Source organism: Myripristis murdjan, chromosome 13, assembly GCF_902150065.1.
Source record: "Myripristis murdjan chromosome 13, fMyrMur1.1, whole genome shotgun sequence".
Classification (NCBI taxonomy): Eukaryota; Metazoa; Chordata; class Actinopteri; order Holocentriformes; family Holocentridae; genus Myripristis; species Myripristis murdjan.
Genome location: NC_043992.1, coordinates 29847171 through 29867274, shown reverse-complemented (window position 1 = coordinate 29867274; position 20104 = coordinate 29847171). Strand labels below are relative to the sequence as shown.

Genomic DNA, 20104 nt, shown 5'->3' with positions numbered 1-20104 from the left:
AGCTAATGGCACCTTGGCAATACAACTCTGATGTAAGCACATTTTACTGAGAATAAATTTGAAACGGCCTTATTCATTACAGGATATAGGACACAGTGCAAATGGGACACAGAGCATCAATTGTTCAAATAATTGCACTATGGATGGCCCCCACCACCCCTGCCCAACCCGCTGCTGCATTTCTAATGCTGAAAATGAGGGCTGCACAATGGCTGCTCCCCGCTGATTCATCCAAAGCTGCAGATCTGATGAGTGTGGTCCATTTCTGGGTGAGTGAACAACATGCCACACTGCCACACTGAATAGGGGAGCAGAGCAAGGGCAAGCCACTGCGGTCACACACAAACACACACACACACACGCATACACACAGCCCCGTGCTCCCAACCCCTAATTCAAATGCTGACATACAGATTCCCACACAGCTCTTTTCACATGCACCATCAAAAGACGTGACTGTAAGTACTTTGCAGTAATTTACCGTCCTTTTCTGTTTATCATTTGCACATTTGATGTTTTTCACCTTCATAAATTATTCTGAGAAGTGACACAGGAACAGACACTGAATGTGTGCTGGCTGTAATGCTGAAGTGGCTAAAAAAGCAGGCGGTGTGAAACTGTCAACAGACTGGTTCACAGTTTGTGGTGTTTCAGAATCCGCTTAGTCAGTCACAAACTGATCTCTTATGAGGAGAGAGAGCCTCTGCCTGACATAACAGAATGTATTTTATCTTTTATTTTGGCCGTTTATAGTTGTAAATAGTTTCATTGTAAGGTAAGTGACATTTTTTTGGGGGGGTGTTGTGTTTCATATTTAGGACATTGTGCTCTATTTATGAATGTGTAAACAAACTGAAAATAAAACCACTTCCATCACATTTAACCTGGATTACAAGAGGATTACAGGATTACAATATATCTTATTCACTAGATAACACTGTTTGTATGTGCTTACAGTTGCTGTGGACCAGATACCAACCAGAATTCACTCTGCCACATTAGTGACAGCTGGATTACCTTCCCCTGCAAAGTGGACTACTCTCACAGGCAGTGTGTATCGAGATACAGACTGAAATGGCTCTTTCCATTTTCCCCACCAGTTTCTGATGTAGAATTTCCAATCAGAGAGTTTGGAGTTACCTCAACACACAAACACAAACACAAACGTACAGCACACACGCGAGAGAGAATGAGATCGCCGTATTTCCCAGCGAGGTCTGTGCTGTTCCACAAGGAGGCCAATGGAGTGACTTACCGAGTCCCTGCGCTGCTCTACCTGCCCCGCTCCAAGTGCTTCCTGGCCTTCTGTGAGGAGAGACTCAGCCCCTCTGACTCCCAGGCTCACCTGCTGGTCATGAGGAAAGGCACTTTCTACAGGAACTATGTGGAGGTCAGTGCTCTTCATCTGGTCAGGACTTTATGGTCCCTCATGGATTTTAGGCCTGTTTTGGGATGGTTTACATAGGAATAAATACTGGTTTAGTAAAAGATTTTATTAGGTTAGAATGGCTAGAGAGAAAAAGAACTGTAAGCTTTTTTGCTAAAACGTGTTAAAGAGGAAATTGTTGGTTTCTAAGTGCCCCTCTTTGCTCTGTGGTCTCATCTCCTCCCAAGTGTACTTTGCTTTTCTCCAGTTATTTTTTCTACCTGTTCTATCTGTTTCCATTTCCTCTCTCGGTCTTTCGATGTGTTTGTATTCATTCCTTTCTAATCCGTTCTCGATCCTCTTTTGCCATGCCAGTGGGAGGACATGCGTGTACTTGGCACCGCTCATCTTGCAGGCCACCGATCCATGAACCCATGTCCCGTGTATGATGAGTTCACCGGTACCCTCTTCCTGTTCTTCATTGCTGTTCTGGGCCACACGTCTGAGTCCTACCAGCTGGTGACGGGCAAAAACGTGACCCGGCTCTGCTACATCTCCAGCACTGACAATGGGGACACCTGGAGTCCTGTCACGGACCTCACCAAGAGGGTAATAGGGGACACAATTAAAGGTAAGGTAAACTTGATTAACTGGCTGTCTTATTGGTAATATTCATCTGTATTATGTGAGTATTTTGTTAATTTGTGTGTAATAACTGCATGTTAAAAAGACAAGTCACCTGAAAAAAGATTAAAAAAAGATATTTTCCCACTCACCCCTTGTGTAATCTATCCATCCAGAGAGTTTCTGTGTGACTTTTTGAGGTTTCGAGTTTTCCATGACAATTTCCTGTCTCTCAGCACCCCAATATGATGAGGCTGTTGGGTATTTTTTTGCGGAGTGAAGAGCTCAAGATGAACAGCTCTTTCCATAAACAATGACCTATTTCCTGCTAATGAACGCCAGTAAACTGTGCTGCTAAACTGTCTGAGAATGTGTCTTAATGCTTGTGAGTTCGCATGGCCTTTTCAGGGTGGACATGTACTGATTGCTGATGTGCTTGGACTATAAAAGAAGCTCCCAATGAAACACTCTTTCACGAGGGCTGTGGATTATTTATTATTATTATTATTATTATTATTGTTATTATTTTATCATCTGGATAGATAGATTACACTGTGTGAGAGAAAATATCTGTTTTTGTATTTTGGGTGAACTGTCCCTTTAAGCTTATCTCTAACTTCACAGAATGGGCCACTTTCGCCCTGGGCCCGGGCCACGGCATCCAGCTGAAGTCAGGTCGACTGCTGATCCCGGCCTACGCCTACCACATCGACTGTAAAGAGTGCTTCGGCCAGTTCTGCCAGACCACTCCACGTGCATTCTGCTTCCATAGCGACACCCACGGGCGAACTTGGCGCTTTGGGGAGCCGGTGCCGGGGCCTGAGAGCGTGGAGTGTCAGATGGTGTCAGTGGACGAAGAGGACGGGACCAACGTGCTGTACTGTAACGCACGCAGCCCCCTCGGCTGCAGGGTGCAAGCCCTCAGTCTGGATGATGGAGCCGTGTTTCAGGAAGGGCAGCTGGTGCAGCGGTTGGTGGAACCTCGAAATGGTTGTCATGGTAGCATCGTGGGATTCCCTGCACCTATACATATGTGTCATACCCTTAAACGTCACTTCTCTCTTCACCATGCCAACTCCAGACACTGGGCACCCTGGGCCACACCAGCATGTAGCAGTCCCATCACAACCACAGTGCCACCCAACTCCAACTCCAGTGAATCCATCCCAGCCTCCCCGTCTCCCCCCTCTGTCACTCCTACCACTGCCAACCTGGCACCTACACCCACCCAAACTACTACCACCCTATCACCCAACCACAGTTCCCCTCAGAATTTCCTCACTCCCACCTGGGTAATCTACTCCCACCCAACATGGCCCAATGCACGTAGGGACCTCGGGGTGTCCCTCAGCCTGTTCCCCCGTGACCCAGACAGCTGGTGTGGCCCCTGGGTGATCTACGAGGGTCCCAGTGCCTATTCTGACCTGGCCTATCTGGAGCTGCCGCCCTCCCCTGGTGCCCCGCCCGCTGTGGCGTTTGCCTGCCTGTTTGAGTGCGGCACCAGAACAGCATATGATGAAATCTCCTTCAGCATCTTCACGCTCTACGAGCTGATCGATAACCTCCCCCAGAACGTGTCGCTCAAAAGGGACAGTCAGGCCTTTGAAAGACGACAGCAGGAAGCCAGAGATCCTCAGAAAGGCCAGAGTTGTACCAGCAAACAAGATGCTCGAAGCACAAGACGTCTCAGAGAGGTGCTTCATGTGAAGGAGAGAGAGAGGAGCAAGCTGAGTGAGCTGTGCTCTGTGTCTTAAATAGAGATTCAAGTGGTAGCAGTCCTTTTTAAAGTGGTATTCCAGGATTATGCCTTAAATGATCTCTCTGAGTCCATCCATGTTTTATAGAATATTGTGCCTTTTATAGACAAGAGTTTTATTTCTACTTGGTAATGTAAGTAGAGCGACAGTAACTTTACTATTTTGTATTTGGTAGTGGTGAGAAGAAAATTACATTATCTACACAGTGATAAATTGCCTTTGAGTTTAGTATGCTGACTTTGTATTTTATGTATTGCAAACTCTAGCTCTACTGCTAATCTGTAATTGATTTTATAAAAGTCATAAACTGTCATTGGCGTTTTCCTTGGCCTTTTTGGTTTTTTTTTTTTTTTATGTCAGAGACTTTTCAGACTAATACTCAGCAAATGGAATCAGCTAATGCCCACTTACTGGTGCAAGAAAACATAAGACACAATATCTCATAAGAATCAAAATAATATTTATGTAAGGAAACGTTCAAAAGTGGCGGTCTGACCGTTTTCAAGAGAGTGGAAATACAGCATTAAAATGTCATGCGTACATCTGAACAAATAAAGTCTTTCACACATTGTATGGAGAAAAGTATTGGGCCACCTCCACATTACACCTACAGGAGCTTTTCTGACATCCCATTCTAAATCCACAGGCATTAATATGGAGTTGGTTCTTTGCAGCTAGAACAGCTTCCACTCTGCTGGGAAGACTTTCTACAGGATTTTGGAGTGTGTCTGTGGGAATTTTGGCCCGTTCACCTGGAAGAGCTTTTTGAGGCCACACACTGATGTTGCAATCTCTGTTCTAGTTCATCCCAAAGGTGTTGGATGGGGTTGAGGTCAGGGCTCTGTGCGGGCCAGTCAAGTTCTTCACACCAAACTCAGTCAACCATGTCTTTAAGGAGCTTGTTTTGTGCACTGGGGCTCAGTAATGCTGGAACAGAAAGGGGCCTTTCCCAAACTGTTTCCACAAAGTTGGAAGCAGAGAATTGTCCAAAATGTCTTGTTATTAGAAGTATTAAAAGTTTCCCTTTACTGGAACTAAGGGGCCGAGGTCAACCCCAGAAAAACAAGCCCATAGCATTATCCCCCCTCCACCAAATTTCACAGTTGGAACAATGCAGCCAGGCAGGGAACGTTCTCACCAAACCCAGACTCGTCCATCAGACTGCCAGATAGAGAATTGTGATTCATCACTCCACAGAACATGTTTCCACCGCTCCAGAGTTCAGTGGCGGTGTGCTTTACATCGCTCCATCTGATGCTAGGCGCTGTGCTCGTGTAGTGTAAGGCCTGCATGTGACTGCTCGGCCATGGAAACCCATGCCATGAAGCTCCTGGCACACAGTGTTTGTGCTGATGGTAATGCCAAAGGAGGTTTGGAGCTCTGCAGTTACTGAGTCAGCAGAGTGTTGGCCACTTTTATGCACTCTCACTCTGCGACCCCGCTCTAAGGGGTCTGCCACTTTGTGACTGAGTTGCTGTGGTTTCTAAACACTTCCACTTTGCAATACCACCACTTACGGTTGATGGGGGAATATCTAGGAGGAAAGAGATTTCACAAACTGACTTGTTGCAATGATGGCATCCCATTAAATTACTATTACAGTACCACTTCATTCAGGGATTCAGGGAGCTCTTTGTAACGGCCCATTCTTTCACAAATTATTGTAAAAGAAGGCTGCATGTCTAAGTGCTTGATTTTATACACCTGTGGCAATGGGACTGAATCAAACACCTGGCCTACTACCTTTGTCCATATAGTGTATTTGTGCTTGGTGACTTGTCATCCATTTTAAGGATTTCATAGCAATCCCACCCCACCTCACCTTCCCTCTCTTATCTAGTATCCACTTAACAGTCTCTTCCTCATCTGCCATTTCATTGAACAAAACATATTTTTCATAAACTCGTATGCCTTCCACCTACCAAAAAAGAATACAGTGACAGAGTTGCTCCATGGTTAGTGATTTCCAAAGCGCCATCTCACTGTGAGGCTCTTTGTTTAGTCTGCATAATATCAGACATATCTGATGTTAGTGTATCAAATTCAAAAGCAAACATGGGTTGCCCTCATGTAAGACATTATTCTGGTCTCTGAAGAATGCAGAGTTTATCTGAAACTAGAGATAAGTGAAGGCAAATCATACAAACTTGTGCAGGAAAATGCGTCACTGTCACAGTTTTGTTGCTTTGACTGCTTCCCCACTTTTACTCTGATAGGCTGAACATCAGCAGAGGGCTGTCAAGTGCACACATTAATCACACCTGCTTCATCAGCAGTAACTCTAACTGTTTCTAACCCATCAGTTGTTCTTGTGAGTGATGACATCCTTTAGAGGATGACAGCTTAAGTGAGTTGCATGAGAGCATACGAGGACCAGAACCAGACAAAGTGGAGCAGTTTGTTTAGATAAGACAGGAAAAAATAAAATAAACAGAGCGCCAGGAAGACAGCAGGGTCTGGACAGCCTCTTCTCCCGCCTTCCTTTCCTCCCTCTATTGCATAACTTCTGACTGGAGGAAGGCTCATTTTCCCTGCCTGCACTCTGACAGAAGTGCTCTCCAGATTCTCTTTGTGTTTTACTGCATCCTGGCAGTTTCCTGGACAGCGTACACGATGAATTTGACGATCCTGATTGTTATGGCCGTGCTAACTGGAGTACTCGGGAGCCCTTATGTTACTGATACTGATGTCACGCCTGGATCAGACTCAGCTGGGATGTCAGCCCATCCTAACAGTGTGCCAGAGGCAGCGGATGGCACAGAGGTCTTTCATGAGGTGAGACTGAACTTGATCTATTGGTGTGACTGGGTACTCTATATAAATGTATATATTTATATTCCGGCCCTAAGTCAACCTCTAATTTGTTCTCTAGTAAATCTGCTGAATTCAACATCAATCTTTTGTACTATTCTCACCAACTGCTCCAAGTCCAGCAGAGTGGCACTGTAGCCAGGAGACATTCTAAGAAAAATGTGGGATTTCCTCTAACTGTGTTTCTGAGAAGCTACTAAAAAATAAATACATGAAACATCTGTAAAATGAATTACACTGATAGAGCTAACAGATCAATCTTTGTTGTAATGTTTACAACATCAAGAACATTCTGTACACAGTACAAAACATTACATGCTCAAGTCCAAAAACTGAGATTGCCTCAAATACTCATAGTCATCACCATCCTGCAGGATGCTGGCTGGTCAAATGGTGCTAAAATCAAGGTAATAAATACATGTTTTTTATATAGGGGCCAGACATGAGAGAGGAAATTTAGATTAAACTACGAAACAAAGATATATATACAATCTGAGCGAGAATTTCAAAATGCTTCTACAAATTAAAGCATTATCCTCAAACCGTTATTGTTGGGTATAAACTGTATGGAGAGGGGGGCAGACATGTCACAGTCCTGCATATTTCTGAACAGAGGTGCACAGACTGATTTCAGCTCTTCCACTTGTTCTTCTTTGCAGGCAGCTGTCCTGTAGCCTCTAAATATTTATGGATGAGTTCCTCTTGTGTGGCTGGCAGGCAGGGCTGGTATCTGGTATACTCCATGGTGTACTCCCCTTTTCCCTGGAAAAAAAAATGAGAGAAATGTTATCTTTCAAGTGTGTGATGTATTTTAAGTCCTCCAGATTTTAAAAACTCCTTTGCAAATATGCTAAATATCATTTGGACTACAATGGATAACAGTTTTAAATGGGGGGTGGGAATTTCCTGAGACTGCACAGTATGATGTTATCACAGTCTTTGGGCTACGACACTATAACACCACAACACAGGGAGTTTGGTGAAACATGAAGTACTGGAATTCAATATATTGTGATATACCATGATAAATTACTAAAGAAAAAAAAAAAATCAGTGTTTATGTAAAATAACAATTATAACTGAAATACAACTACCAAATATAGCTCTAAATGTAAAGTATATCATGGTAATTCTGATAAGAACTGCGTATCGATCTTTACCAGAGACTGAACAGTATTATAATATGAGTATTACACTAACCAAGTAAGTACCAATTCTTAACATGACTGTATCAATACAGTATCATGGACAAAAAGTAATACGATATGATTCTGTATCTCCACCCCCACTGATAGTTTTAGGTCATTTTAACTTGGCCTTACTTCAGTACAGGAGCGCAGCTCAGTGGCGTAGCCAAACATGTCATTTAGAGGAATCTGTAGGGAGAAAGAAGATAAAATAAGTCAAAACAACCATATCAAATGGGATAGTAAGATAACTAAACAAACTGGTAAAGAAGTGGTGAAGAAAAAGAAGAAGAAGTGGTGCTGTAGATGTGTGAATGTTACAAACTCGACTCACATCAGCATACAGAGTGAAGTATCCTTCTGCCCCGTCCTGTCCTGTGATAACACCATGGCGACGGTTAACTCCAGCAATAACGGCTCCCTGAAACTCCTGGGGTGCCACAATCTCCACTGACATGATGGGCTCCAATATAACAGAGTTGGCCTTCTCCATGGCTGTGGGGACAGGAAACCGGGGAGAGAGCAATGACACCAGTGTAGAAAAAACTATGTACAAAAACTTCATGTGCAGCGAGAACAACAGAGACAAACAAGCCAACAGCATCAGGAATGAAATCAACATTTAGATTTCACAGGACACAGGGAGTGATCAGTGCAATCTGACCCTCACCTTGTTTCAGAGCGCCCTCTCCTGCACGGATGAAGGAGATCTCATTAGAGTCAACCAAGTGATGTGCGCCGTCCTCCAATAAGAACCTGACTCCTGAGATCTTGTGCCCACTCAGGGGCCCTTTCTCACAGGCGTCCTTGAATCCCTGCAGCATAGTGAGAGAAGAAATGCAGAGATGTGGAAGTGGATTTTAAAACATGCATTGCTTCACTCATTGCCCCTGTGTATCAGAAAGTGAATTATCTTTCAGAGCATTTCAAGCATATACATGGTCACATGTAAATGCAGTATTTGTAAGTGCTTTAAAGTGAGGGAATCACGCACACACCTTTTCAACAGCTGGTACAAATTGCTTGGGGACATTGGTTCCGACGGTCTGGTCTTCAAACTCCAGCTTGGTGTAGCTCTCCGACTCCAGAGGCTCGAGAACCCCGATAACTTTACCGTACTGCCCAGAGCCACCAGACTGCTTCTTATGGGTGAATTCAAACCTAAAGACAACAAGACAACGCATTTTGCAGCAAGTTGGCGTAGTACGACTCTCTTTCAACCGAGGGACAGCAGCTGACCCTGCTCTGAACTCCAAGATAATGGAGATGTTCCCTCAGGGGGTCAATTAAGTAACACACGGATGGGCTGAAGAATTTCCTTTTCAGTGTAGCTGTAAAGGTGCAAGACATCCCAGAGTACAAGCATGAATGTGACCAATCCATCTGACAGGTTAAAAAGTTTCTATGGAGCCATTTGCTTGAATTACATGCTATTTAGTGAGCTGAGGAGGATAGGAAACTTTTTTTTTTTTTTTTTTTTTTTTAAAAAAGGGCCTGTCTCTTTAAAAAGGGGCAGTCCTTCAGGAACTCTACGACAAAGGAAGCGGGAAGTAATTTCTCTGCTTGCATGAGGTGGGAGCCACCGCTGTTGACCTCACAGATAAAACTTTCTACCTGCCAAGTAAAAGAAAGAGAGTCGCAGCGTTTCATCACAGGCAAGATCCTCCTCCTCTACTCTTACTTCATCATTCTCCACGTTCTCTGGCATTCCACACTTCTTCCTTCTCATTTGGTCAGTTGACCTCTTGCTAAGCTCTCCTGTCAAAACCTTCCCTTATCTAGAGACGAAACAGAACACAAGACAGAACCTCCATCCTGCCGACACCCGGGGGTCAAAGTCCTTTCAGAGTGGGAAGCCTGTCCCTGCCTGTTTTTGCTCCCCCTCTCCCTCCCTTATTGCCTCTTTCACTGTTTTTACTACTCAGGAAGGAGTGGTAGAGGAAGAGGGAGTTGAAGAAGATGTGATGGCGACTGGAGAGTTGAACCCCAGCCACTACCCAGCTCAGAGGGCAGCCAACGTAGTCAAACACTACCTCAACACCCGCTATGGCTCACCGTACAGGTGGGTCGGACTGCACAAGGTTCACAGCGCCAATGCAGAGGTCAGTGGAAGTTCACTGTCTGTTTAACAGTGAATGTGTGATCTAAACATAGTGAATAATGATCGGCGAGGAATTAAGTTCAGAGCTGTGATTGATTTCTGATTCCCCTTCCAGGAGGTAGCAGAATCTGGGAGGAAGTATCATCTGGAGATCTCAGTACAGGAGATGACAGGCAACGTAAGATATGGATCTCTATCACACTGTGGGTCAGTGGTTAGACAAAGCTTAATCTAGAATAACAGCTAGCATGTTAGTGTGTGTTTCTTCTTCCACAAAATAAGTTAAAACCCTGGACCAGCCTACATGCTATATTGCCTCTGTTTGTGCTGGGTGTATGTGTCCCTGCCATGACCCGTTTTCCTATGCTGCCACTGTCGAGCAACATAAACCTGAATTTACACCTTCTTCCTTTGTGGCTTGCTTTAACTGCCACTGGAGTATCTCTAATGATTGTTTGTGAAACTGGATGGACTACATCTGAGCTAGGTTAAATATATGACTATTTTAAGCCGTGCTTCCTTCAACTAAGGAAAGGCTTAATCCGTGTATACACGAATAGCTCCATTTATCATAACTGCCAAACATGTCATGATTTAATGCTGCTGGGACCCGGCCTTCATCCTGGACCATGTAGCTACTTGGAACAGAGTTAATTTCAAGCCCCAACCCTATCTTAGGTATGAGTTAGAGTTTACACTATACAACTGAATCATCTTTTGCTTTACACTCAAACAAAACTGCTGACAGGATTTATAACAGAGTAGATAAGAGGAAGTTTACATTAGGTTGTAAATGCAGCTCTGTGTTGAAAGTCTTGACTCCCCTGCAATATTCGGCTACGCCTTTGCTCCATCCGCCACCACTTCTTGTTTATCAAACCTAACATTTTTTCTATATGCATTCCTTCTTCCTTCCTCCCTCACGCCCTGTTGACTCATCCAGACTACAGAGAAGTGCTCTGCAGAGGTGCTGTTTCCAGCTTTGGAGAATCAGAGGTCACCCCAAGTTCAGGCGTCATGTGAGGCCCTGCTAACAGCCAACACCACCGCTCAAGAAGAAGCCTTGTACCAACAGTACAGGAGAAACCACACACTTTTGTCAGGACACAATTTACCTGGTATGTGCAGTGAAAAAATAAAAAACTCTGCATACATCTACTCTGACAACTACTAACGCGTTCAGAAAGCCAGATATTGCAAAATATCAGCAGTTTGAAATTTCAGTGTTTTGGTATTTCAACATGCTCAGTATGTGTTCATGGTTAATAAGTGAAACCCATGTTCCTCTTCTCGTTGCTAACACAACTCAAGTGGCCATCATCGCTTATCTTGACGCTGTAAGCGCCTGTACAGTTTGAGTAGATGTTCACACTATGTTTGCAATTGTCTAGATAATATTTGTGGTGTGATTAAACATCCAGATGACATTCTGTACTGAAATATTTGCTTTATCTTGTGTTCATGACATGTTACTGCTCAGTTTCTCACATACTGTGTTGATATACTGATCAACAGATAGCTATGGTCACATTGACCCTGACATGAAGCCCCTCTGGCACCTGGGGGGCGTGGCTTCCAGCTTTGTCATGCTCAAGGAGTCGACTGAAAACACTCTGTACAACATGGCTCAGGTGGCTAACGTCACCCAGCTGGTGAGTCGTGTTTCACCTGTTAAAAGCTACTATAGAGGAGTGTGTATGTGTGTGTGTTAGTTCAAACGCAATCAAAGCAGATATTTGTCTTAATTACAATTTCAAAACATTATTTGGGGAGATGCACATTAAGGAAATTTTTGATTCATGGTATCACCTACACACCATTATTAGCAGATGTATTCTAAACTGCAGGATTTAACATCTATATTAGACTAAAAATCTTTACTGTACATCTGAAGCTGATATTTGTCCCTCGTCTGTTATAACAGGAAACTGAGAACGACCAGCTGAGGTTCAACTATCACGTCCTGCTGCATGACATGGTGTCCCAGGTAATCACTTTCTATTAAAATAAACATTTGGATTACTGTTTCTATACTCATTGATGCTTGTTTAGAAAGATAATACCTTCCAGTCAAGTCATCCTGTAGCTTGGCGAGCTGGGCAGAGCACTAACACCGTGAGGCCTGGTTGTTCTAATTCCAATCTAAAATCTGTGTGCAAACAAGATACTTTAAGGTCCTTTGGATAAAAGTGCCTGCCAAACAGTGCTTTGACCTGACGTCTGTGTTTCTGCAGGAGATTATTCACTGGAAGCTGCTGGTCACTTGGTCTCCAGCAGAGGGAGTTAAAGTCCTGCAGATGGAGGAACTGCCAAAGTGCGAGCATTGTGAAGTGCCTCCAAAGCCAAATTAAACCCCGAGCACATTCATCACACTGCTGCCTACAGCCAAAACAACATCTTGGTGCACATATCATGTATTCAGATTATACTGTAAATGTATTCAGGGCAGGGCTGCAAGAGCTAAACCATGATATATTGTTTTGCAACACACCTTTAGGCCTATGAAAAGGTATAGTTTATGTTGCCAGGAATAACTTCTGCATATACATAATGATATGGCAGCCTTAAATCACGCTGTATTTCTGGTTGCTGGGGTACTACAGCCCAATAAAACTGTCTATTGGTACAATACACTACAGTTTCAACTATTGTGTGTGTGTGTGTGTTTGGCAAATATCAGGAGATCAGCACTTACGGTACAGCACTGGTAATCGACTCTCTGAAAGCCACTTTGGGCTTTCCCAGCACACAGGGGCAGTTGTATTCCCTCTCCATCCTCTAAAATATCAAAAACACAAAGGGGAAAAAAACACAGAGACACATAATGCTATGTGGCTATTGCAACTTCAAAGCAGCTGAGAATGAAGACCTGCTACTACACAATATCACACATTAAACCAGCATTTCCTTTCAGTTTTGCACCGTGTCTGCCTCGGTACCTGGGAGTAAATCTCTAAATGCAGCTCCCCCATCCCTGAGATGATGGTTTCTTTGCTCTCTGTGTCAAAATGCACTCTGAACGTCGGATCTTCCCTGGTGAAGCGGTTGATGCCTTTGGAGAATTTATCCAAGTCATTCTGGTTGGGAGCAAAAGAACAAATTGAAGGAATAAGAAACAATCCTATATTCCTACACTCCTCTTGGGTTGATAATTCAGTGTTTTGTTTTTTACCTTGTTGGATGGCTTCATAGACATAGAAATGACAGCCTCTGGTATGTGAATGGACTCCTGTGGTAAAACAGCACGTCAAGTCGTGAAATTTACAGAGTTAATTACAAGATTGTGCACATGAAATAAGACGTTGCCGACATCTAAGAGTAGACCAAGACTATCTTTGCTGATCACATTTCTAAATGTAGCTCTCAATGTATAGAGTTGTTTTCTAGTGTGATCAGGTTTCCTGCTTTTCTGTAAGTGTTTTTGCAGACCACTGTTACTAACCATAGAGAGGTTGGCGCTGGTCCTGGATGTGAAAGTGTCTCCACTGGCACAGTCAATCCCAAACAGAGCACAAATATCTCCAGCATAAACCTCATCAACATCCTGTCAACAGAGACAGAAGGTGGGTGGGGAGTGGTGGACAGAACAGGACATGCTGGTGAAATTGAAGACTGATTTCAGCACTATTTTTAGATAACTGAAAAATTTGTTTACATGAGGGAATATTGAAGGCAGTTTCATATCTTGTTTTCATGTCAGAAGAATGGAAACATTGCACTGGTATCACAGAGGATGTGGCTGTTAAGTACACACTTGACGAAGACCAAATGAGGAACATAAACAGTTTGACCTATCAGATCACTGTGTTATTCACACTGTGAAGTTGTGAACAACATTGAGAACACAATGACCTCTGTTTTCATCGGTCTCTATCGTTTCCATCTCCGTGTTGGTTCTCACCTCCATCTGGTCAGCGTGGAGGCGTACTAGCCTCTGCACTCGGACCCTCTTGCCTGTACGTGTGTTGTAGATGTACTCAGTCTTCTTCAGGCAGCCCTGGTACACTCGCACATATGTCAGCTGACCAAACCTCCCGGCCTGGGAGTGACAAAAATAAGGAGAAATGACATGCAAATGCCACCTTCAAGTTATTCAAATGGCAAACAGCTGCAGCTGAAACAAATGACGATCTAAAAGATGATGAGGTTATGTGAATCCTGAAGACAAATATGCCCCTACTTCTCATAATATGATGTTTTTACCTCAAGTTTGAAGGCCAGACCAACGAATGATTGTGAGGCATCTCTCGCAGGGTTCATAAGAATCTTTGACGTGTCACTGGAACTTCTAAAACATGCAGAAAAACATAAACATGAACAGAGACATGCAATGTTATATCAGTATGGCCATACATTTTGAATTGAGGGCTGAAAACTAGCACAGCAAACACAAATAGACCACAACTTAATTCAGTTTTCAGTAGATGTATTAAAATAATAATGATTATAATTATTATAATAATAATAATTATTATTGTTATTATAACAAATTACAACATTAAAGTCATTTAGTTCATCTCACATAAAGAAAAATACACTGAGAATTCAATATATCGCCCACCCCTCATCCAAGATTGTGACTAATTGTGAAATTGACACTTGTATGACCTTTTTTCTAAGAGTGTGTCACATAATACAACTGTAAAATTAGCAGGAGACTGGATGACATGCAGCAAACTGCCTGAGGTCAGATTTGAACCCAGAACACTGCGATCAGGACTCAGCCTTATGTGGTACACTCTCTTATCCAGTGAGCCACCGGGGCAACCTAAAACCAACAGTCTTTTGTTTGAAAAATAAAATACAACTTCTTTACACCTGCATTTGTGCTAAGATTCTTACAAAAATGCATATCAGTATTGATATCAGTACCAGCCATTATGGGTAGGAAGTCACTGGATATTGGTATCAGTCTAAGAAAACCATCCTGTTCCATTCCTGCTGTGCACCACGTGCCATCACACACTTTGCAAACTAAGTGTTGTTTACAGTCCAGTGTCCAGTTTGATGATTAGTGTCTAAATGTAGGTCTGTACTGTCTCTTTCTGCACTAAAAGTGATGCCTTGTATAATGTGTATCTGTCTATATTCTAACTTGAGTATGTGACATGTATGTAAGTGTATATGTTTATACATGTACGTGCACTGAAGTTCTTCAAATTTTGAATTTCTTCTTGCATGTTTTTTTAAAGAAAAAAGGTAATTCTGGAGCACCCCGGTAGCTCACCTGATAGAGTGTGTGCCGCTTATTAAGGCTGAGTCCTTACTTCTGTAATCCACACTCTCTCCCCTGCCTTTCCTGTCTCTCTCTGTTACTATCAAATAAAGTAGACATGCCAAAAAATAATCTTTAAAAAAGGTCATTGGGATTGGGTCCAAACTCACTCGTCATTGAGGATGGCATAGTTTTTAACCTCTGTGGGGTTGGGCAGGTACTCCAGTACAGCTTCCAGTAGAGGCTGGACCCCCTTATTCTTCAACGCTGTGCCCACCAACACCGGGGTGAAGAGCCGCTGCACTGTGGCCCTGCGGATCGCAGCCTGGAGAGCAGGGAGGAGGCAAGTGACGTGTGAGGCACATCAATCATCAATCATGTCCTCATCACATGGAGCTGACGTTAGGAGCTTAGTAACTCATGTACCTGGAGCTCTGACTGATGTTTGGTCTTCATGCACACACAGGGTTCTCACATCAAATTCAATAAGTTTCAAGGTCCTATCTGGTGAAATTCAATGACTAAAAATTGGTAAAAGGCAATGGTAAAGTCAGTCATTGTAAAGCTGCTGCTCTGTTATCATAAATCCCCATCATAGGGTTTTCCTCAGCAAGTGAGATACAGATCCAGGGATGGAAAGAAGTCTAGAGCTGAAGTCGACTGAGAAATTTGTTTGTACTTTCAACATTATCTGTCCTGATTTTTTTTAAAGGCCTATTTAATTATTTTTTCAAGTCCAGATGCTTTAAATGATTTTCAAACCCTGAGCAAACTCAACACACATACACGAACACAAACACACACACAAACCTTCAAGTCGTCAATGGTTGGGATCTTTTCTTCCAAGAACATCTCTCCTAAGATTTCATCGGCATTAGCCACACATTCCACCAGCTCCTGCCTTCGGTCTGCAGCCTCGGCACGAAATTCTGCTGGGATCTCATCGTAGCGGACATTTTGACTGCAGGGAGCAGAGAGCAACACACATCAGCTTTACAATGTTATGGATTTGGACTACAACCATATATGCCATGCATCACGGCTTGAAATGAACACTGGTCACTTGACAAATTCAACTATTGTTGTAATTGGGAGGCCTTCAAATTTGACAAACAATTTTGGCATGCTGTGTTAAAAATTTAAGGCTGATGGAAAGTTACTTAACCCACAAACCACGGTGACTAAATAAGAAAAAATGTGCTTCCTGCCATGAATGATATGCATGACATTGACCTTTGGTGGCAACACAGTCAGTTACCAGCAGTTGCACATTTTAGGTGTTTCAGCAGGTTCAAACGAACAGGCGCACTATGCAAAAAAAAAAAAAAAAAAAACATACTGAAAGATAAAATCAGCCTTTCATTATCAAGCTGTCTCATGTGTTTCCCTTACCCAAAGGGACCTTCGAAATACATGCTTCGCTCCTCTATAAGGTCAATAATGCCACGCATATTCGCCTCCAGGCCAATGGGGATGTTTACAAAGGCGGCGTTGTGGTTCAGTTTGGTTCTGAGAGAGAGAGAGAGAGAGAGAGAAGAGTTATGTGTGTGTGACAATCACATGAAAAATGTGGAACCCAGATATAGAGAAGGAAACTACAGTAGATTTCAACACTCTCTGCAGAATATTTTTCTGATATTTTCATGTCACCTAATATACCAAGGAATCATGAGGGTTTGATCTGCTCCTGTTTACAGAAATGTCACAACTGCATGGGTCTGCAGCCTGTCTGCCCCTTTATTCCTGTATTTAGCTCCTTTATTTGATTTAAATAAAACTAATAACCTACAAAGAGGTTAAAAAAAAAGAATACAGCATGCATATCATAATTAAACAGATTAGGGATGAATGATATGGTAAATAAATAATATTACGTTTAATTTTCCAGATAATGAGACTGTAATATGATCCATAATTTTAGTAGGAATGATGATTTTTTCCATTCATGTTTTTACTTTGAAATGAATAAACAGTCAAATGACAATGGTGTGAGTTTTTCTGGGGTCTCTATCAAACAAACATATTCTTACATTTGGAGAAAAAAAAAATTGTCGTCTAGTGCATCTTCGTAGCACAACAATAATTCATTTCTAATGCATTTCTGTCGAGCATTTTTACCTTGCACCATATTGAGATTTCGATAATATATGGACTCATTGTTCAGACCATCACAAAACAAATGAGGAACACTTCACCTACATATGTGTTTAAGAGCTTTTCCCGTTATATTCTACCCCCCTTCACCTCATTTGCTGCAGGGCTCGGCCGGGGTTGGAGCCCATGCGGTCTAGTTTGTTGATGAAGGTGAGGAAGGGGACGTTGTAACGTTTCATCTGTCGGTTCACAGTCATGGTCTGACACTGGACTCCACCCACCGCACACAGAACCAGCACCGCCCCGTCCAGCACACGCAGCGCTCGCTCAACTTCAATAGTGAAGTCTACGTGGCCTGTGCAAGACAAAACATGGGTGTGACATACTGATATTTAAGATAATGATGTGACACAATGTGAGGTCAGGGCATATGGTAGCTGCTAGAGGTGTAACAATTCACTAATTATATCAATGCATTGATTATAAATTGTGAATCGTAAAAGAAATAGACATAATAAGGCAGTCTGATGTGGGCCGGAATCAATATGAAAAGCTTTTAAGTGAATCATTCGTGCCTCTATTCTTACATTATTGCCTTAGCGTTTATTTAATGCATTTAAAAGTTTGGCTAAAATTACTGAATCACATTGTTAAAAATCTCAAATTGAAATGTTTCAAAAGGAAAAAATAATTCTTAAATTGATAGTGAATTGAAATTAATCTCTGATAAGACAAAGATTCACAGTGTCACCCCTCATGGCTACAGAGCAGCTCGCCTGGAGCGGATCGGGATCAGTGTCAGGGTCTCACAGGGGACAAAAAAATTTTCCCTAATAATTCACCAGTGTGCCGCCCAGGACGGGATGCTGTGTGTGTGTCAAACTCATGGCACTTGCTGTCTACATCCAGCCTTGCACAGATACCTTTACTAGGTATGTTTAAAGCCTCCGTTTCCTTCTTGGACCTCATCAGTACCTGGTGTATCGATGATGTTGATGTTGTGATTATTCCATATAGTGTAGGTAGCAGCTGACTGGATAGTGATGCCTCTCTGTCTCTCCAGCTCCATAGAGTCCATAGTGGCACCCACACCATCCTTACCCTTCACCTACAGACAACAGGGGACAACAGCTGAGTGCACTGACTGCTAGTTGATGGGGGATGTACACACACACACACACACACACACACACACACACACACACACAAACAAACTTTAAAATGATTACTAGGGCTGGGACGGTATGCTTATCTCCTGATACTGTCATAATACTTGGGTGTCGATTCGATATGCACTGCGATTCTACAAGTATTGCAATTTGATATTAGGATTGATTATCATTTATGTTTTTTGAAGCATCCTCTAGTTAGTAGATGCAAAGTTTCATGAAGCTGTGATTATCCTAAAGGTCACAATAGGCCATTTTATAGTGATGTCAAGTCGTCTCACTACACTGAAATAGCTGCTGTGGGCACTAGCATCATCACATGTGAATAAAATGTGGCTCCTTGAATCCACAAGAGTCTCAGCTTTCCAGTCAAACCCAATTTATGCAACGCCAAGACTGTTTAGACCCCCATCTGCAGTGATACAGCATTTTAGAATTGGCAAAAGTAACACATTTGTATTGCATGCAAAAAGCTTTATGGTTTGTGCCTGAAACTGCATGGGATGAGCAGAAGGTGGGCATGTTTGCAAAGGGGAGACCTGTGGGTGCCCAGAGAACACATTTTCATTCAGATATATGGCGGTCAGAGGTCTTTAAAAACAGCTATATTATTTTTTCCTCGCCAAAATCGAGCCTAAATTTGGAGCCATACTTTATTCCCTTGCCCACAACCTAGCATGACATGTTTGGTACCAACAGATTCATTAGGTCGTCTAGTTTCATATGATACCAGACTATTTAAACCACGTGCTTATTATTTACCATCATAAACACCATGCTCAGTCAATGGCAGTGCTTACCTCGTGGATCTCTGCTATCCTGCCGGTGTAATAGAGGATGCGCTCGGTCAGGGTGGTCTTCCCCGAGTCGATGTGCGCCGAGATGCCGATGTTGCGGATCCTTTCGTTGGGAAAGACGCCGGAGGAGCATGACCTACAGCTGCTGAGGAGCACCTGGGAAATGACAGGGACGACGGTCAGTACCCAACGGCTACTCTGTTTGTTTTTTTGGTTGTGTAATGTCATGCAGCGGTGACAGAAAGTTCTGGCATTAGCGTCAATCTGACACCGGGGCTAATGCCTCAGGTTACCAAACGTTACCTTTTTAAGGGTGACGGTTCCTGGCGCCAGAAGATGCGTTTTTCCCAGGGCAAGGCCAGCTTTTAGCACTCTCATGTTGACTTTGTCGTGGCCAGGGTAGCACAGGGTGGTCGTTCTGCTTTACACAACCCCCTAATAGACGGATGTCAGACAGCCCGGCTGAATGTCACGCTGGGCCGTGCTCGTTGTGAAACGTTACTTCCGCGTCTACGGAAAGCCAGATGCGCCAAACATCTTGTTTTATCAGCACAGCGTTTGTTGAGTGAACATAAACGAAAGAGAAAGAGGTTGGGCTGGCGACAAAGTGCACTGTTTGTCGATATGTAGACCCTGGAGTGTGTAGTTGTTTAAAAAAAGGCAAATAATTGTAACGTTGGAGAAAACACTAACAATCACACGGAGCTACACGGTTGAATGGACAACAAGCGAACATGCTGCTTTCAAGGGCTGTCGGAGAAATCGGACAAATCATGAACAATTCCTCAAAGTGGGAAATCCAACTGGGCATGTGGGAATGTCCAGTCTAGTCAAGGGGATGTCGAGTTGTTACATTAATGAGCGGAGACATGTCAATTCTACACTGCATTCACAATTATTTAATTTGGAATTGACGTATGTTTATTCCTTCCTCCTCCGTCCTATTTTTACTTTAGGTTATCACACATTTTTGTTTGTCGGGC

General features: G+C 43.0%; 3 protein-coding genes across 4 annotated transcripts; 2 read left to right on the top strand and 1 right to left on the bottom strand.

Moving 5' to 3' along the window:
* The first annotated feature begins 415 nt into the window (after positions 1-415).
* On the top strand, positions 416-3971 carry neu4 (sialidase 4). The gene is made up of 4 exons (XM_030066910.1): positions 416-458; positions 958-1390; positions 1742-1997; positions 2615-3971. Exons 2-4 carry the CDS (start codon positions 1190-1192, stop codon positions 3742-3744), a joined length of 1587 nt encoding a protein of 528 aa, XP_029922770.1. The 5' UTR covers positions 416-458; positions 958-1189; the 3' UTR covers positions 3745-3971.
* Positions 3972-6181: 2210 nt separating this feature from the next.
* Positions 6182-12479, top strand: lxn (latexin). 2 transcript variants are annotated; one of them, XM_030066912.1, is made up of 7 exons: positions 6182-6522; positions 9671-9847; positions 9962-10024; positions 10790-10964; positions 11362-11498; positions 11771-11833; positions 12081-12479. In XM_030066912.1, exons 1-7 carry the CDS (start codon positions 6361-6363, stop codon positions 12195-12197), a joined length of 894 nt encoding a protein of 297 aa, XP_029922772.1. In that variant the 5' UTR covers positions 6182-6360; the 3' UTR covers positions 12198-12479. The 2 variants fall into 2 exon arrangements, with proteins under 2 accessions (XP_029922772.1, XP_029922773.1); XM_030066913.1 differs by lacking the exon at positions 6182-6522 and adding an exon at positions 9268-9400.
* Positions 6800-19836, bottom strand: gfm1 (G elongation factor, mitochondrial 1). The gene is made up of 18 exons (XM_030066909.1): positions 19425-19836; positions 19125-19277; positions 18131-18263; positions 17306-17510; positions 16454-16570; positions 15872-16022; positions 15232-15386; positions 14050-14134; positions 13748-13885; positions 13289-13390; positions 13019-13075; positions 12786-12923; positions 12542-12624; positions 8744-8906; positions 8416-8560; positions 8080-8240; positions 7881-7934; positions 6800-7320 (listed from the first exon to the last, which is right to left on the bottom strand). Exons 1-18 carry the CDS (start codon positions 19497-19499, stop codon positions 7189-7191), a joined length of 2247 nt encoding a protein of 748 aa, XP_029922769.1. The 5' UTR covers positions 19500-19836; the 3' UTR covers positions 6800-7188.
* Between the last annotated feature and the right edge of the window lie 268 nt (positions 19837-20104).

Excerpts from the sequence above, each read along its gene's own strand:
- neu4 (XM_030066910.1), top strand. The coding sequence starts at position 1,190 with ATGAGATCGCCGTATTTCCCAGCGAGGTCTGTGCTGTTCCACAAGGAG. Across the intron at positions 1,391-1,741 it reads TCTACAGGAACTATGTGGAG|TGGGAGGACATGCGTGTACT; the intron begins GTCAGTGCTCTT and ends TTGCCATGCCAG. Across the intron at positions 1,998-2,614 it reads AATAGGGGACACAATTAAAG|AATGGGCCACTTTCGCCCTG; the intron begins GTAAGGTAAACT and ends CTAACTTCACAG.
- lxn (XM_030066912.1), top strand. The coding sequence starts at position 6,361 with ATGAATTTGACGATCCTGATTGTTATGGCCGTGCTAACTGGAGTACTC. Across the intron at positions 6,523-9,670 it reads GCACAGAGGTCTTTCATGAG|GAAGGAGTGGTAGAGGAAGA; the intron begins GTGAGACTGAAC and ends TTTACTACTCAG. Across the intron at positions 11,834-12,080 it reads TGCATGACATGGTGTCCCAG|GAGATTATTCACTGGAAGCT; the intron begins GTAATCACTTTC and ends GTGTTTCTGCAG.
- gfm1 (XM_030066909.1), bottom strand. The coding sequence starts at position 19,499 with ATGAGAGTGCTAAAAGCTGGCCTTGCCCTGGGAAAAACGCATCTTCTG. Across the intron at positions 17,511-18,130 it reads CAACATCATCGATACACCAG|GCCACGTAGACTTCACTATT; the intron begins GTACTGATGAGG and ends TGTCTTGCACAG. Across the intron at positions 8,907-12,541 it reads TCGATTACCAGTGCTGTACC|GTTTGAATTCACCCATAAGA; the intron begins GTAAGTGCTGAT and ends TGTTGTCTTTAG.